The following is an 18,611-nucleotide window of genomic DNA, read 5'->3' as shown; positions in this document are numbered from 1 at the left end:
TTTCATCAAATGGAATTATCAGTTTCAATCTGTCTTTCGAGGATATGATCTTTTTGATTTCTTTGATGGAAAGTCACAATGCCCGCCAAAGTTTTGTATTACTCCTGAAGCTGGAGTGATAAAGGAAATTTCCATAGCGTACAAAGAGTGGGTTAAGATTGATGTATCTTTGTTAAGTTTGCTCATTGCCACTCTCTCAGATGAAGCCATAAACTATGTTATTGGTTGCAAGAATTCTCATGAAGCATGGAAATGTCTACAAGAACGTTATGCATCTGTGTATGTGGTCAAAATTAATCAGCTTAAGACTGAATTTCACACGATACAAAAGGGGTCTGATTCAGTGGATAAATATTTGTTGCAATTGAAGGGGTTTAAAGATCAATTAGTGGTTGCAGGGGAAAAGATCACTGAAAATAATTTGGTAATTGCTGCCTTATCTGGGTTACCACCAGCATCTGAGATGATAAAGACAATAATCCTTGCCAGAGAAACATCAATTTCAATGACACATTTCAACTTCTGGGTGCTAAAGCAAGTATTGAGTCCAGAGTACACAGTTTATCTCAATCCATTTCTGCAATGTCTGTTCAAGATATTCTTCACACCCACATGGGTAATATCAAAGCTATGAGAATGGTGAAAGCTCAAACTCACAAAGGTTACAAGGAAATAATTTTAATGATGGATATAGAGATGGGAGTTTTAATGGACGATCTGGTTATGGAAGCAATGAGGGCAAGAACTTTCAACAGAATTTTCACCAAGGGCCAAATTACAACAATTTCAATAACAGAAGAAATAATGGAGGAGGCAACAACTTTAGGTTTTATTCTAACTTGGGAAACATATCTGATTTTGGCTTTAATTTCTCTCATGATAATGGAAAAGGCCATCAGTTCAGTGGGTCTTAGAATTCTTCAAATGGAAGTAAAGAAGTCAATTCTTGGAATGGAAACACTAATTACAAGTCTCCTATATCTCCTGAGTGTCAGATATGTTAAAGAAAGGGTCACACATCACCTAAATGCTATTACAGAATTGATAATGCTCGACCCTTTGGAGGATTTGTGACATGTCAAATTTGTGGCAAGAAAGGACACATTGCATTTGAGTGTTTTCACAGGAACAACTTCTCATTTCAAGGTGCTCCACCTCCTGCATCAATTGTAGGAATGACTGCTCAAGGTTCAAATACAACAAATGGTACAAATGGTGTCTAGAACATTCATGATTTTGCTTTAGCTGATACATAGGTAGTTGATATAAGTGCTACTCACTATATGACATCAAACTTAGATGTCTTGAACAGTCTTGTTCCTTATAATGGTGATGCCAAAATAACTGTTGGCAGTGGAGAATGTTTGCCAGTTTCAAATATTGGTTCATTTATCATTCAAACTTCATAGCATGATTTATTTTTGCACAATGTCTTACATGTGCCCGAATTACTATGAATTTACTATATGTCAAGAAATTGTGTACAGATAATGGATGTTGGTTCATTTGTGATGATTTGGTTTTCTTTATACAGGACAAGGCAACTCGGATGGTGTTGTACCAAAGAAATAGTGATGATGGGGAGCTGTTCCAGATTCCAGTTAATGTGTTTTCAAAGTCTTTTGGTGCAAAGCTTGGAAGTAGTGCTACCTTATTTGGAAAAAAGATTAAGAGCTCAGTTTGGCATAAAAAATTGGGTCACCCATTTGAAGAAGTATTACATAACATGATGAATATTGCTGAGATACCAGTTGTAACAGATTCATGTCCATCACTATGTTCTAATGTATTCATGGAAAAATTAGTAGACTACCTTTTTCATGTAAAACAATATAGATCAAGTGTTGTATTTGAGAAGATCCATTCAGATGTATGGGGACCCTCACCAGCGAAGTCTATAAAAGGTTTTAGATATTACATGAGTTTTGTTGATGATTGTTCCAGATTTGTATGGATTTTCCCAATGATGAATAAATTTGATGCTTTTTCAATATTTTGCAACTTCTTTGCATTCATTGCTACACAGTTTAATGCTACTGTTAAGTATTTTCAATCAAATGGTGGGGGTGAATATATGAGTAAAAAGTTCCATCAATTCATAAATAGTAAGGGCATTGTTCATCTCACTTCTTGTCCACACACACAACAACATAATGGCCTAGCTAAGAGAAAACATAGGCATGTTGTGGAGACAACTATCAGTTTGATGTTAGATGCAAAACTAGCAAATTATTTTTGGTATTAGAGTTGTTCTCATGTTGCTTTTCTGATAAATAGAATGCCTTGCAAGAATTTAGGCATGAAATCTCCTTATCAGGTTCTGTTCAAATGTAATCTTGATATTCATTCATTAAAAGTTTTTGGAATAGTTGTCTATCCTCTTCTTAGACCTTTTAATGAGAACAAATTACAACCAAGATCAATACAATGTGTATTTTTGGGATTTGCTACTGGGTATAAAGAGGTAATGTGCTATAACATTCAAACAAAGAAGTTTATCATCTCCAGAAATGTAATTGATGATGAAACTGTTTTTCCATTGAGGCAAGTATGTGATACTCATGGTTCAAGGGAAACATAGAGAAGTTCAATTGCTCCTGTAATTGTACAAGTCAATGTACCAAGATGAATATCTCAGAATACACATGCATCAAATCATGGTTCCAGAAGCAGTCATTCTGTTAGTGATAGAAATGCAAATTCAAAGAACAGTGCCTTAGTTCCAGAAAGAAAAGATATATTAGTGTCTGAAATGAGTCAATCTTCAGGTACTGATGACATAAGCAGTTATTCTGTTAATGAAAGAAATGCAAATTCAGAGAACAGTGACTTTGTTCCAAATAACAGTGATTAACATGTGTCAGAATTAAATGACAACAGTTTGCAGTTTCATCATACAAATCTTCACTATTCTTCTCCTTCAGGTAGAACATCAATGTTGCATGTCCACTCAACCACTCAACTTGAGGTAATTCTTCCACTTTCACCTACTCCTAAACCATATCTTTCTGCTCCTGATTCTACACATTCCATGACCACTAGAGTAAAAAGTGGTGCTATTGAAAGAAAGAATTATGCTGCTTTGCTAGTCTCATTTCCTGAACTTCATTCTTTAAAAATTATTGAGGAAGATCCATTCACTGGTGGATATTCATTCTTATCTGAAATACTTGATATAAAATAACCATCATCTTTTAGAAGGGCATCAACAATCCCACAATGGCAAGTAGCAATGCAGGAAGAGTATGATTCATTAAGAGCTCAGGGAACTTGGGTTTTGGTTCCACCTCCAGAAGATCGAGCTATAGGTAGAAGTAAGTGGTCTATAAAGTAAAGAAGAATCCAGATGGTACAATTTCAAGATATAAAGCACGACTTGTTTCTTAGGGGGTTTCTCAAGAACATGGCATTGATTATATGGACACTTTTAGTCCTATTGTTCGACACACTGCAGTAATAATTGTTTTAGCTTTGGCTACTATGAATCACTAGAATCTTAGACAATTGGACATTAAAAATGCCTTTGTTCATGGGGATTTACAAGAGGAAGTATACATGAAGCAGCCTCAAGGATTTGTTGATGCATCTCATCCCACATATGTCTGCAAACTTGTTAAATCATTATATGGTTTGAAACAAGCTTCGAGAGCTTGGAATTCAAAATTCACAACCTATCTAGGAGCATTGGGATTCTGTGCCTCAACTTCTAATACTAGTTTGTTTATGTAACAAGATGAGTCTGATATAATCATCCTCTTATTATATGTTGATGACATCATATTAACTGGCTCTAATTCTGAGAAGATACAAGGGGTGATGAAAGAGCTATCTGCAGTGTTTGATTTAAAAGATATGGGCAAGCTCACATATTTTTTGGGCTTACAAATTCAATACAAGGACAATGGTGATATTTTTGTAAATCAGTCTAAATATATCAAGGATTTGATTCATAAAGTTGGTATGGAGACATGTAAACCAACTCAAACTCCATGTAAACCACACCATCAATTGTTGGAATTAGAAGGTACTTTGTTGATAAATCCAACCTTGTATAGGAGTATAGTAGGCTCTTTGCAGTACTTGACTTTTAGTAGGCCAAACATTGCCTATGCAGTCAATACTGTTTGTCAGTTCATGTCATCACTTACTGAATTTCATTTTGGAGTTGTGAAAAGGATCCTCAAATACTTACAAGGGACAATAGATACTGGAGTCTTATATTCTGCATCAACACTACCTCAATTAAATGCTTTCTCAGACTCTGATTGGGTAGCTGATTTGAACATAAGGAGGTCAGTTACTGGTTATGTTGTGTTCTTAGGTAATAATCCTATCTCATGACAATCTAAGAAGCAAACCTCAGTTTCTCGAAGTTCTAATGAGGCTGAATACAAAGCACTTGCACATATTGCTGCTGATATAGTTTGGGTAAGGAATATACTAAAGGATTTGGGAGTTTTCTTGTCTCATTCACCAAGTATTCACTGTGATAATATGTCTGCAATTTCTCTTAGTGCTAATCCAGCATTCTGTTCTAGAATAAAACATCTGGATATTATTATCATTTTGTTCATAAACGTGTTCAACAAGGAGATTTGGAGGTTTTGTATATTCCCACTGAAGATCAAATTGCAAACATCTTGACAAAAGGGTTACATTGTCCATCATTTGTTAAACACTTTTACAATCTTAAGCTAGGAAATCCTAGTTGAGATTGAAGGGGGGGGGGATGTTGAATATAGCTGTTAGTAGTGTGTGCTATGTCAACATATGATGTTAGGCTATTAGTATTTGGAGTGCCATGTCAACATAAGCTGTTAGAGAGTTTGTTGGAAATTGGTTGTGTTATGGAGTCGCTGGATTCTTTAAATCCTTTTATGCATGCATGGGGAGTTTTTTTCATGGTTGATAATTGTTCAACAACAGCTCGGTTGGGATCAAGGAAGTATGCTCCACGATTTGATTACATCTTTACTCAGCAGGCCTTAGTTTATGTGGACAATGGTGCACCCATCAACCGAGACATCATCAGCAACTTCATGTCATATCCAATGCACGAAGCCATCAAAGTATGCGCCGAACTGAGAGCTACAGTTGATATTTTAGTAACTGCTGATGCAGACTTTGTGTTACAGTAGTTGCATCAGAGCAACTAAAATTCAAAGACCTTACTGCCTGAGTTGGCCCACGGAGTTCCGTTTGGCTCCATACTTGAGGTGTGCCGTAGTTTGTCCTAGTTTATTCTATTTTTACTTATCATGTGTACTTCATCACATTGCAAGTTCCGTTTAACGTTGAATGTTGTATTATGATTATGCGGTGGTAACAAGTAGTTAAAATATTCAAGTCAAACATACGTAATGAATTTGCTGATGTGAAATATAGTCAATAGGTTTTATTCGAGTAAAAATCTTATATCGGGTTTTATGTGTAAAAAATTAAGTTTCAGGGGCTAAAGTCATACTTTCAGAAATATTAACAATGTTCGTGGTTCCTTCGAAGGTCTGGTTATTGGTTTATACATGCCCCTTGAAGCCATTTCACAATTTTTGCAATTCTAAAAGTGGTATTCTTTTTTGGATAAAATCTGAGACACAATAATATATGACTTATATGACACAGATATATTGTCACAATGGCATACTGCGCCATTAAAATAAAGACGTGGAACCAGAAATAAGTTGATCAGCAAGCCTTCATAGCCAGTTATATTGGCTCTATGAGGGGCTTGGGTGTTACATGTATCGTCTAACATCGGTATAGTTTTAATTCCTTGTGGAGCTAATCACATGGTTTTGACTGATGAACTCAAAAGCATGGTCAAGGTAGACACCACCACAACTTAGGTCTTTACCGTGGATATCACAATCAACCACTTGTTGCTCAGACAAAGTTAATTGACCATTTGTAAGTTGATCAATAATTCCTTCAACGGCTCTGATGGCTGCAAAAGCCCAACAGCTACCTGAATGGATGTTGATTGCAATTCTTTTGATGAGTCGGAGGGCAATGCTACATGGACCATATATTGTTTTGGTCACCGGTTGACCATGATGGAGAATAAATGTGTGCTTTTGGTGTTCTAATTTAATCTTTTATATCAAATCTAAAAGTGTGTGTTTGGGCCCAAAATAATATTATTGCGCTGAGCGTAGGTTTATGTTCGACCCAAAGCTTTTCCAAATGTACTATGAGCTGCCTGGTGGTCCTGGGTCGTTCAGTGAAGGTGGTCGAGTCCTATTGCAAGAATGATTGATTTGGATGAGCGGATGGGTCGAAGTCCAAGTACGATAAGGGGTTCAAATGCAATATGGATTCTTGGCCGGCAATGAATATGGCCTGAAAAAGGGGGTGAGTTCAAAGTTCTAATAAGAGTAGGATTGGTCGAGGTAAAGTTGGATCAGAATAAGAAGTCCTAATCCGAATATGGTTTCAACTTGATCTTAAGAGGATTTGTTGCTATAAATAGAGAGCAAAGTGCACAATTCGAGCTTCTCTCCAATTTAACACACAACTGCCCTGCACAAACATCTTGAGATTTTTTATTTTCTTTTTCCGCCGACACATCTTCAGTTTGGATAAACAGCAATGTTGCTGTAGAATCAGCCGACCAAGAAGCACCTTCAATTTGGATAAATAGCACTGTGTCGAGGTTGATTGGTTACTTATCCAAGTCTCGGTCGAGAAGGGTTTCCGAATCCTTATTGGCAGAGGTCATCTTATTAGCCTTCCTAGCGAAGTAAGGTGTTACGAGTTATGACATTCGGCACATTGAACGCCGAGTGATTGTATGATTGGATACTCATAAGTGAGTTTCAGAGTTCGGCATTCTGACGGCTGAACCACATTTACCATCAAAACAAACATCTCCTTTGAGTACTTGTGTCCACATAGTCTAGTGTCGATTCGACGTGCTTATACTCTCACGAATATAATCACTGTGACCGAATCCGGTGCTGACGATTCATGAACTTCGCAAAACTAACAGCCTTGTCTTCAAGCTCGAGAATCCAAAGGCCGAGACTCGTTCCTTCCTCGGCCGCAATTGCAAGATCAAGAAGTCAGCAATGTGCTTAACGCAACATCAACAAATTGTACTCCTTGGCTAGGCTCGGCCGATGAGTTGGCACGCCCCGCATCAACCGAAGGAAGTAGTTAGCTCATTAGTTACTCAGCCTGCACGCCACGTAGGCTTTATAATTTTTAGGGTCAATAGTGTGTTATCATGATTTCTTGAGAATCGTATCACCAAGGGAGTGAGTCTCTTAAATTAAGATGAGAAATACCCAACAATTATCTTATAAATATTTTACACACACAGGTTGATACATATCATACTACCTACAAGGCATATAGCTAGTAGGCATTGATTTAATTAACTAAGCTGTGGGGTAAGAGGCAGACATAGCGATCCCACAAAGTCCTTCAGCTGCAGCAAACATCTCTTTGCATTCTTATGTACCCAGCTTCGCCCCATTCTGCACCCCACGAGTTCTTAACTAGCCAATACTTAGTCCCATCCTCACTCACGCCAGAGCCAACAACAGTAACATCGTGGTCAAGATTCGTTCCACAAGTTCCAGTGAAAACACCACTTGAATAGAATTGGAAGGCAGAACCACTAGCATCAATGGCAACAGAAACCGGTTGATGAGCAACAACGGTTAGAAGGGCCTTTTCACTATTTGCAGGCACGTCCTCAAAGCCAGTTATCTTGGCTGCAATGCTGGCTTCCTTCTTGGTATTACATGTACCATCAACAACATTGTAGGGGTAATTAGCTTATGCGCTAATCCTGTGATTTTGTTGGATGAACTGAAACGCATCGTCCATCAAGCCACCCTCACAACCTTGGTCTTCCCCAGTGGTGTCACAATCAACGAGCTCTTGCTCAGACAAAGAGATCAATTTACCAGTTGTAAGTTGTGTAATTCCTTCCGTGGCGGCCACTGCTGAAAAAGCCCAACAACATCCTGTATTTTGATTTGAATCAAAAGTAATTAAATTAAGGAATAAATAAAAATGAATATATATATATATATATATATATATATGTATATAGTGTCTCTCTAAATTAATGACAAGACGTTTATGTACTTATCGCGTTGGCCTTGGTCCTTAACGGGCGTTACAGCTCCTTTCTTTCTCCAATCTATTGTTGCTGGTAAAGCTGCAGTCACATTTTCATATTTGAAAGAAATTGTCTTTGTGGAAGACTCGTGTCCCTTGAATCCGTTTCTTGAGGCTTTGAACTCTTCACTTGTAAGGGCTGCAAATTGATTGACAATTAATTTGTAAGGTTTGTTTGCATTCTTATTAGAAGATTCTATAAACGTCACATTTTCCTTGAATATCTTCAAACGAGTCTCCTTCTCATTGATGTAGTTATATATGCGGCCGTAACGAGCCAATAATTGCTCGTATCTCCCGTACATTGATAACATGATGATCAAGCCCGGGTACATACATTTCCACACCTCCATGTTAAGAAACTCCATGGTAGCTAGCTAGCGTTTTAGAGAGGAAGCTAGGGTTGGATAAAGTAAAAGATATGATGATGAGCAGATATACATAAATTGTAGACTTGCTCTGCAGTTTATATGCTAATTAAGGTGGTACAGAGAGTGGCGTTTTTTGCTATTTCAGTGCTCCAAAAAATGATCATAGCATGGTACGTACCTTAAAAAATATGTTTGATGCTTGTTTATATTGACGGAAAATGATCCGGCGAGGATCATTTTCTTAGGAATTCTAGGATCCTGTGATCATGACCGTTTATTGCACATTGTGTGATCAGTTTTTGTTAAGTACTATTTATATTTAATTTTAAATTTTGAAATAATTTTTGACCGCACGATATACGATAAATGATTACGATCACGGGATCTCTTAGATCCCCAAGAAAAGGATCCAGCGATAATCCTTTTCCTATATTGACCTTCATTTAATTTGGGGCCTTTGTCCTTTGGGTGCGTAATGTACGTGTTTATATTGGGTTTTGAAATATGTACGTCGATAATCAACCCTGTTGGATTTACTTACTCAAATGGCAGTTTAATAATTATTTCGTTTTTAGTTTTGTTTTTACTTATTTACGGCTTTGTTTTCACTTATTTAAAATCTGATGAAAATTAAAATCTCATTTAATAACCATTTTCAATTTTCAGTTGTTAAAAAATGAAAACTGAAAATGAAAAACTGAAATAGAAAAGTTAGTTTAAACCATCATAAGAATATTTTATGAATAACTCGAGTAATGCGATACTTACCATTTATTTGTATTATACTCTTAATAAAGATAGAGCTCACCAATATATATATAGGTCTAATTTCTATTAGAGAGATGATATAAATAATAGTACAAATAAATGATAAGAATAATATTATTTGAAAGAACCCATTTTTTTTCTAATTTTCAATGTAAACTCATTGATCATCCTTCCGCCTCAACAAACATTCCACGCGAGGAGGATGAGTCAGCCCATATTTACTACCACAATTAATCAAATCTTTTCTTGTACCTATTTTACCCCTTCCAATGAGCTGTTGCGGGACTTCTTTGAGAGGTATAGGCACACGATCCCGCCTAGAGTTTGCATGAGATGAGTGAAGGAAGGAAGCAATCATGAACCGTGCAGCGAAACCATAAAAGCTAGGAAGAGAGCCATCAAATTCTATCATTAGGGAGATAATCCACTCCGGAACCAAACCCTCCGGATCCTCCTTCTTCGATCTTCTTTATTTTCTGCAGTTTTGCTTCTGCTTCTTCTTCTTCAATTATGCGTTTTCTTCTTATTTTTTTTTTGTTTGTTTATAGAGAAACTTCTACAAGCTCAGTTTTATAGAACCACGATCGTTGACAACTATTATGTCAACATTACTGGTAACCCATGCCAGCGAGGCACAACGCCAACTCCAGGGAAGCACGACACTGACTCCGGGAAAGCCACGATGCAACCTTTAAAGAAGAAGGATCCGGAGAGGATCCTCTCTCCTATCCTTACTACTTTGTGTAAGGTTTATTCTGTTTTCACTTATCATGTGTACTTCATCACCATGGACAGAGCTAGTGTAGGCCTAGGGGGCGGATGCGCCCAATCATTTAATTAAAAAAAAAATTTATTTGCATTCTAATTCTCAATTACCAGCCCAAATTAAACTACAATTAAAAAAATTTGATAGACAACTAATTTAAGTTTTGTCTCAATCGTTAATATCATCTTATATCTGATTGATTCTTTGTTGGTCTGTGCATCTAAGAGCTCTTAATGATTTTTTATTTTGTCTTTCTTTTGCGCATGTAAGAGCTCTCTGTACATAGAGTTCGCAATACATGCATATTTTTTCGTTGTTCTGGAATTTTTATGTTCCTATAATTTTTTTCATGCGTTTGTGAATTCTAAACAAATGCTGATGTAACAAATAATCACAGTGGACAAAATTATTGGCTTATACGCGCTAATGAACCATGGCAGCCTTTCAGCTGCCGCCCAAGGATTTTTTTAATAATGATGTTGTTAAAGCGATTACATGTTCTATCAAGTATGTTTTATATATAGTTGTGGTTGCCCATGTTGGCCGCGCGTCTTTCATCCTTATTCTATCTACCTCGGCTGTCTTCTTCTTCACTTTACTTTGGTTTTCGTTTTGATGCTTTGCTAATCTATGCTTTTGCCATCTTTGTCTTACCCTTTGTTTTTCACAAATCCTTCGTTCCTCTTAAATATTGAGTTTGACTCAGACGTAGAAAGCAGGCTTTATTATTATTATTATTTTTTTTTACTTTTCTGGGTTTTGTAACTGCATTTGTGAAATCCAGTATAGTTTTCTAAGTTCGTTAGAGTTGATGGTAATTTTTTGTGAAAATATGACTTTAGCCCTTCAAACTCAATTTTCTTTATATAAAACCCTACATAAATTTTTTACTCAAAGAAAACCCAATGACTAGGATCCACATAAGCAAATTCATTAACTTCATATTAATTCACACATTTTACATTTTTCACCTGCCTAAAATACCCCTATTACATACTTGATGTAGACAATTAATTGTAAGGAAATAGTAAATGATTTTGCAACAAGAAAAAAAACAGACATTAATGTTAAAAATTTATTGCATATTAATTTTTTAGAAAGGTATTGAATTTTCATAAAACTATTCGATTCAGTTTTTTCACCCTACTCTTGCATACTTTTGAATTTATCCTTTTTTTATTAATATATTAGAACATTGTATTTCATTATCTACATGCACATTAATTTACCTACGAACAATTATACCATGGGTGTAATTCGATGTATATTAAGAAGAAATGTAGTTCGATGTATATTAAAAAGAAGAAATAATTTACCTATATTAAGAAGAAATGTAGTTCGATGTATAGTATTAAAAATACTATGTTACACCCATGTTTATACAACAATAAAACATGCCTAACATATCTAACAATACATGAAAAATAATTTACCTACAAGTTAGAGAAATGTTATTTGGTTAGGTGTAGTATAAATTTTTTTAATAATTGGAAAAATTAAATATAGCTAGGTGTAGTGTAATTTTTTGTATATATAATTAGAAGAAATTAATTTACCTACCTACTCTTTGAAATGTTTATTTCCAATGGTGCAAAATATTCATTACCTAACTACAAATTAATTTCCAATAATTTACCTACAACAATTATACCATGGGTGTAATGTAACATCTTTCTTTACAATGATACAAAATATTGTATGTACCAATAACAAAACTTGCCTAACATAAGTACTTGTACATGGAAAATAATTTACCTATAACAAAAGAAATGCAGTTTGATGTATAAAATCAACAATATTATGTTCCACTCATGTTTATACAACAACAAAACATGTCTAACATATATAACAATACATAGAAAATAATTTACCTACAAGTTAGAGGAATGTTATTTGATTAAAAATATATAATATAGGTGTAGTATTTTTTTTTTAAAATAATTGGAAAAAACTAATTTACCTACCAATTAATATGGATAAAATTGCTACAAAATATATCACGAAAAAAAAACTACTTTTCTAGTTTGACATAGATACGGTTAATGCAAACACTTTTTTCATTTTATTTCACTTTTTCTACTACTTTTCATTTGGCATAAATTTAGGAATTTGGAAAAGGGACCATAAAGTATGAGTGGCATAAGTGTAAATAAATTGTATTAATATGTCAATAGTGTTCCTATATGTTTGCAAATTTTAAATTTGGGATTAAACTGGATCTTTAAAGATAAATGGGTTTTTATCTAGAAATAATGAATTGTAAGGACCAAAATCTAAAGCACCCTTTTAATAATTGAGATATTTAGACAAATAAAATTAACAACATTATTACCACACCCTCTAAAGGCGAATTTGAGAGGTATTAGTTTGATTTTCGTCAAAGACGAATTTGAACCATACTATTACTAGCCTATTTTGAGGCTTAGGCTCTTAGTTCACTCCCCAATTCTCTTAGTGTAGACAATATCGTTTGTTCAAAAAAATACATCTAGGCCCAACTATTGCAAATACATGTGGTCAGTTTGTGTGCCTAATTAATAGCATTAGTGTTGTTGTTTTAGTAAGTAAATAATTCTATAGACTGCTAGCAATCTTCTCCTTAGCCTTCTTGTTTGGGAAGGAACTTCTATCTCCTCCTCATGTTGTGTCATTTCTCGTACACTCCAAACAATACTTATTAGAGAAATTTTAAAAACAAACCCCTTTGGAGCCATCTATATTGGCATTTTTATCCTACCATTTTCAGTTTCTTAATTAAAAATCTGGCCAAATCTAGTGTGCAAAAAGACAAGATGCCCTTAGATTGAAAAATCTGTTCCCAATCAAAGTCTTCCCTCTTCCAGCAAACTATAAACCTCGCACTACCCATTCGAATCATCGGGTATACAAAACCCCGGCACAAAATCACTAGCCACGACACTTTTTTCTTCAACGTGCATTTCTGTTCTATTACACCACGTGTGGAATGAAGAATCAGATTCCCACTCTTTCCCTTCTTTTTCTTTTGGTAAAGTTGATGAGTTGTTGTCATAAAAAATGCAGTCATATCAAAGTTGTCATGGTGGCTAAGGGGTTAGGGTTATGTCTTGTGAGGAGATCCCATCTCTAGGGTCTCCACAATTTGAATACAGATGGAATTCCATCTTCGGATGGGTGTCACTTGCAGTGGGGTTTGAATGCTTTAAGAAAGGAAAAAGAGAGAAAAGACTCTTTAGCTAGTACATATCTTTGTATGAGGATCCTCTCCGGATCCTCTTTGTGAGGATTCTCTTCAGATCCTTTTTGTGAGAATCCTATGAATCCTCACATCGTGTTCGTTTATCGTATATTGTACAGTCAGTTTTCTTCAGGTATTGTTTGTGTTTAATTTTAATTAAAGATATTTAAAATGGTTTATGACCGCACGATATATAATGAACGGACACCATTTAAGAATTTCTGGAATCCAAACAAAGAGGATCCAAAGAGGATCCTCATTCCAAATCTCTAATCATGTTGAGTAAACTACATTTTCACACCTCATATATGGGCTGATTCTTCAAAATAGATCAAGAAATTTCAATTCTCACATTCACCACGTTGAAATATTGAAATTGTATTAATTTATGTATTGGTCAAATAAATTGTATGATAATTTATTAAATTTGAGCATTTTCAAAGGAGATGTCTATTCTAAGGAGAATGTTATGTAATAAAATTTGAAAGTAGATATAAGTTTTAATCGATTTGTCAGTTCTACATGATTTAACATAAAGATTATGTGCTATAAATTTTGACATAAAAAAAAATAGTATCTCCTTTATTTTCATAAAAAAGATCCGACGAGGTCATATTCTAACTTTTCTGGTCCATTCCATGCATGCGCGTACCGCCATTGCTTGCAAGTGAGGTCCCAACAGGATAAAAAGTCGAAAGATGAAAAAGTATCATATCCTACAATATCTTGAATTGCGTTTCTCCATTTTTCAATTATTATTATTTTTTTTAAAATATTTGTCTTTACGTAATTCCATTCCTTGATATATTTCCCAAAACCAATCCACCAAAGTTTTACGTTACATACATGCTTGAGAAATTATTTACTTATAAAAATATATATAATATTGCAAACGTATTCATATTTAATTATTATTGTTACAAAAGTATATTTAGTTTTTTGTATAAATATGTATTATCCCAACAGTATTCATATTTAATTATTATTGTGACAAAAGTATATTTTGCTTTGGACTTTTAAGTGGTCTTCACTTTTTTAAAGCCTGCATGTGTTTATCAAATTTTAGTAAATAAATGCTTATCAATTATTCTCACGTTTAGACGTGGTACGTAGCCCGCTATATAAACCCCATGCAATATGCGGGGAAGAACCAACCTAGCTATCTCGATCACCAAAACCCCTCCAGTTAACTATGGCAATGCATGATTTAGGCTCTTTGCTCTTGTGTGTCTTGCTACTCAATGGCTTTGCATTGACAAACACCAAAGCTGCTAAGCCAGATAAACCCATTGTCTGTAACTCACTTGACAGGACCAAGTTTGATGCTCTAAAACCAGGGTTCGTCTTTGGTGGATCTACAGCAGCTTACCAGGCCAGTCCCTGCTAGGGCTTAGCTATTTAATTACCCTTTAATTAATTTGAGTTTCATATAATCACATAGGTCTAATTTGATTTCAATGTCAGAAAAACTATAGCATATATATATATATGCACATGCACATTTCAGTTTCATTCCAAGCATGAATATTGACATCTTCAGTTTGAATGTGCATATGCATATTTCAGGTAGAAGGTGCATGGAACGTAGATGGTAGAGGACCAAGCATATGGGACACCTTCACCCACAACCATCCAGGTTATAGTCTTCTACATATTATCATCAAATACGCTCGGGCACGTAGTATATGTCTGTATATTTTTTGATACATATGGACTATACATGCACTACATGGACATATATAGTAGTTCTCATTCTATGATTCCTACCATCTTTATGCTCTAAATAATAAAAACTTTTATGGTTAATGACAGAAAAAATCGATGATCGCAGCAATGGAGATGTCGCCATTGATCAATACCACCTCTATAAGGTTGTCAATCAAGGAATAATATTATTCTCCAAACCCTAAATTCCCACTATGAAGTTGAAGAGCACATTGAACATGAGATCCTTAATTAATTTTTAGCTTCTTTCTTATAATTATGTATGCCTTTCTTGTCATTACAGAAAGATGTAGCAATTATGAAGGATATGAAGTTGGATGCTTATAGGTTCTCTATCTCATGGCCCAGATTGTTACCAAGTAATGTTGACATCCGCTTCCATATACTTGATTTGGGACCAATTACTTCATGGATTAACCTGTTTTACTTAATTCGATTTCGATATATAGATAGGTATTAACTCACTTGATTATTTTGTTCTAATTATTAGATGGCACGCTAAGTGGGGGTGTCAACAGGAAGGGAATTGAATACTACGACAATCTCATCAATGAACTCCTTCGCAATGGTGACAAAGCTACCTAATCTCATATATCATCCCTCCCATCTAATCTCATATATCATCCCATCCATTAATATATAATTAGAGTTTAATAACGTGCCCTCATAAAACAATATTGAATCAAACTATTAATATTTTTTTTTCGTTCCGATAATGTTATATATAGGCATACAACCATTTGTGACAATCTTTCACTGGGATGTTCCCCAAGCGTTAGAAGATGCATATGGTGGTTTATTAAGCCCTCGTATTGTGTAAGTAAACAAATTTTATCCTAAGTGTAATATTGGTCATTTGCTTAATTAAATAAAAACGTACCACATCTAACAAAAATGTTTTGAAATTTGGACATGCAGCGATGACTTTAAAGACTACGCAGAACTTTGTTTTTCACTTTTTGGTGATCGAGTGAAGCACTGGATCACATTGAATGAACCATATACCATCAGTAACCATGGTTATACAATCGGGATGTACGCACCGGGACGATGCTCTGCTTGGCAAGACCCAACCTGCCTTGGTGGAGATTCGGCTACTGAACCCTATTTGGTAACACACTACCAACTCCTTGCTCATGCAGCTGCTGTAAAAGTGTACAAAGATAAATTTCAGGTATAATGAATTAACTAGTTAGTTCCCTTTTTTTTGGGTCTGAAATCTCTCTGAGTCACTAGTATTAGGTTCCACCACAAGAGGAAACCTTTTGTATAGCGAGGTAAACAGTTTGGAGTTTGTATGGTACTACATCAAATCATTTTCTGAATTTTCTTTGTAGGCATATCAAAATGGGGTGATAGGAATAACACTATTGTCACATTGGTTTGAGCCTGCCTCAGATGCAAGGGAAGATATAGATGCTGCAAATCGAGCTATGGATTTTATGTTTGGATGGCAAGTGTATTATTAATTTATAAATCAAGTGGGTTATATTTCCTTTTTATGACTTATAAAGTTGATTATTGGAAATTTCACATCTTTGTAGGTTTATGGATCCAATTACAAGAGGTGACTACCCGTACACCATGCGAGGCCTTGTTAAAGAACGATTGCCAAAATTCACGGAAGAAGAATCCAAGATGTTAACTGGGTCTTTTGATTTTGTTGGATTGAACTATTATACTGCTCTATATGCAACTGATGTACCTAAGAATTATTCTAAACCTGCAAGTTACTTATACGATCCACATGTTATTACACTGAGTGAGTACAAATGGAAACCTTTTATCGACTAATTAATTAATATCTTAGAATTATTACATTCTAATATTGATCGCATTCATATGTGTTATGGCAGCTGAACGTGATGGCATTCCTATTGGTCCTCAGGTACGCATCAAATTTTAGGTTAAGTTATTTGTGTTTGGAGGATTAATTTTATACAATTCCTAACAATCCTAAATATCTTCAAATGGTATTACAGGCTGCTTCAGACTGGTTATATGTTTATCCGAAAGGAATTCACGATTTTATACTGTACACGAAGAATAAGTATGGTGATCCAATCATTTACATTACTGAGAATGGTAATTGACACTTTTAAGCCTCACTTAATTTCACTTTTTAATTTCTGACATATATATGTATATATTGATGTAAAATACAGATGAGTAATTCCAAATCTAAATTTAAAACCAACTACATCTCTCTTTTTGAGAGAAAGTACTAAATACATATCTACTGAATTATATTGCAGGCGTTGATGAGTTCAATGATTCCAACTTATCACTAGATGATGCCCTCCATGATCCCAATAGGATTGACTACTACAATCGCCACCTTTGTTACGTTCATGCAGCAATCAAGTAAGTGCTTGTTGAAATACTAATTAGGACTATATTGCATTTTAGAGTGATATCAAGTCATCATTTATTTATATTGTGGTGCAGGAAGGGTAGTAATGTGAAAGGATACTTTGCATGGGCAATTTTAGACAACTTTCAATGGAGTGAAGGCTACACAGTTCGATTTGGTATTAACTATGTGGATTTTGACGGACTCCAAAGGTACCCAAAAAATTCGACCCATTGGTTCACAAATTTCCTCAAGAAGCGCAAGGGAAGTTCAAATATTTTGGCCAATAATGTTGGAGACACTGATTTTCTCTATCAAGTGTAACTTCAAATGATGAATGTTGTGGGACTTGTTTTTAGTTTTTTCAACTTCGCTCCTTTTGATTTGGAATAAGTTGCAACAAATCGTTATGAGTTTGTTGGATATGTTATTAGTGTGTGTCTCTCTATATTTGTACTACCATTATGGCTAGTGCCTCTTCCGCAATTGAATTCCATATGAATGTAATGTACTATTTATGAAAATAAATGTTTTTGAATGTTCAGTATTCAATTAAACTGTACACTTACCCTCAGTGGCCTTCGACCAAAAAGTTGCCATAGATAATCCATGGCCTTAAGCCACATTATACCAGCTAGTGATTCCTTAACCAAAATATACTAAGGGTTCATTTGGAACTGTTTAAAATGGTTGAAAGTGTTTCTAGTGAAAATGTTTTTGGAATCAATCTTTAGTAAAAATGCAAGTGAATCATCGAAAAGCACTTGAAGTGTGGGGGACCATAATTTTCTAAAACCATGACACATGGCACCTGGGTAGCAAAAATGATCAAAATGCTCATAGCCCATGAAGCATAGTCCTACATTCTTAGTCTGACATACTACGCTTAAGTCCACTGAAGATATTACTTCCCAACCAAGTTTGAAAACCCTAATTCAAGTCAAATTAGGATATATTGGGAAATAGGCAAGGTAATCCTAGGAAGATTGGATATCTTATCGTAGATTTCTTCATAGACAATCTCCCAATTTAATTAGGATTACTTTCCCTACAAGAACTCTCAAGACATCTATAAATACTCTAACCAATGAAACTAAAGATAATGCTCTGCCACACGCATATTCTGTCATATTCACCGCGGTCTACCCGTAGACGCGTCCATGGATAACTTATCTCCTTAATGCCCCACCATAGCCTATTCGTCAAGAATGGTTCACGATATATCACCCATCACACCATTCTTTCTTGGATGATTTTTAACAGAAAATCGACTTTGCATAC

The 18,611-nt window shown here is 35.1% G+C and overlaps 1 protein-coding gene and 1 pseudogene across 1 annotated transcript; one reads left to right on the top strand and one right to left on the bottom strand.

Moving 5' to 3' along the window:
• Positions 1-7,324: 7,324 nt before the first annotated feature.
• On the bottom strand, positions 7,325-8,498 carry LOC148689664 (senescence-specific cysteine protease SAG39-like; annotated as a pseudogene).
• A 5,888-nt stretch (positions 8,499-14,386) lies between these two features.
• Positions 14,387-17,868, top strand: LOC137748825 (beta-glucosidase 12). The gene is made up of 13 exons (XM_088689674.1): positions 14,387-14,624; positions 14,819-14,888; positions 15,065-15,123; positions 15,261-15,336; positions 15,468-15,545; positions 15,706-15,793; positions 15,896-16,151; positions 16,315-16,430; positions 16,522-16,739; positions 16,834-16,865; positions 16,960-17,062; positions 17,233-17,341; positions 17,426-17,868. Exons 1-13 carry the CDS (start codon positions 14,445-14,447, stop codon positions 17,652-17,654), a joined length of 1,614 nt encoding a protein of 537 aa, XP_088545800.1. The 5' UTR covers positions 14,387-14,444; the 3' UTR covers positions 17,655-17,868.
• The last annotated feature ends 743 nt before the right edge of the window (positions 17,869-18,611 follow it).

This window comes from Pyrus communis, chromosome 17 (genome assembly GCF_041283825.1).
Source record: "Pyrus communis isolate YQ-2024b chromosome 17, ASM4128382v1, whole genome shotgun sequence".
Classification (NCBI taxonomy): domain Eukaryota; kingdom Viridiplantae; phylum Streptophyta; class Magnoliopsida; order Rosales; family Rosaceae; genus Pyrus; species Pyrus communis.
Note: the sequence above shows the minus strand (reverse complement) of the source record. Positions and strands in the feature narration are given on the sequence as shown.

Excerpts from the sequence above, each read along its gene's own strand:
- LOC137748825 (XM_088689674.1), top strand. The coding sequence starts at position 14,445 with ATGGCAATGCATGATTTAGGCTCTTTGCTCTTGTGTGTCTTGCTACTC. Across the intron at positions 16,152-16,314 it reads TGTACAAAGATAAATTTCAG|GCATATCAAAATGGGGTGAT; the intron begins GTATAATGAATT and ends TTTTCTTTGTAG. Across the intron at positions 16,740-16,833 it reads TCCACATGTTATTACACTGA|CTGAACGTGATGGCATTCCT; the intron begins GTGAGTACAAAT and ends GTGTTATGGCAG.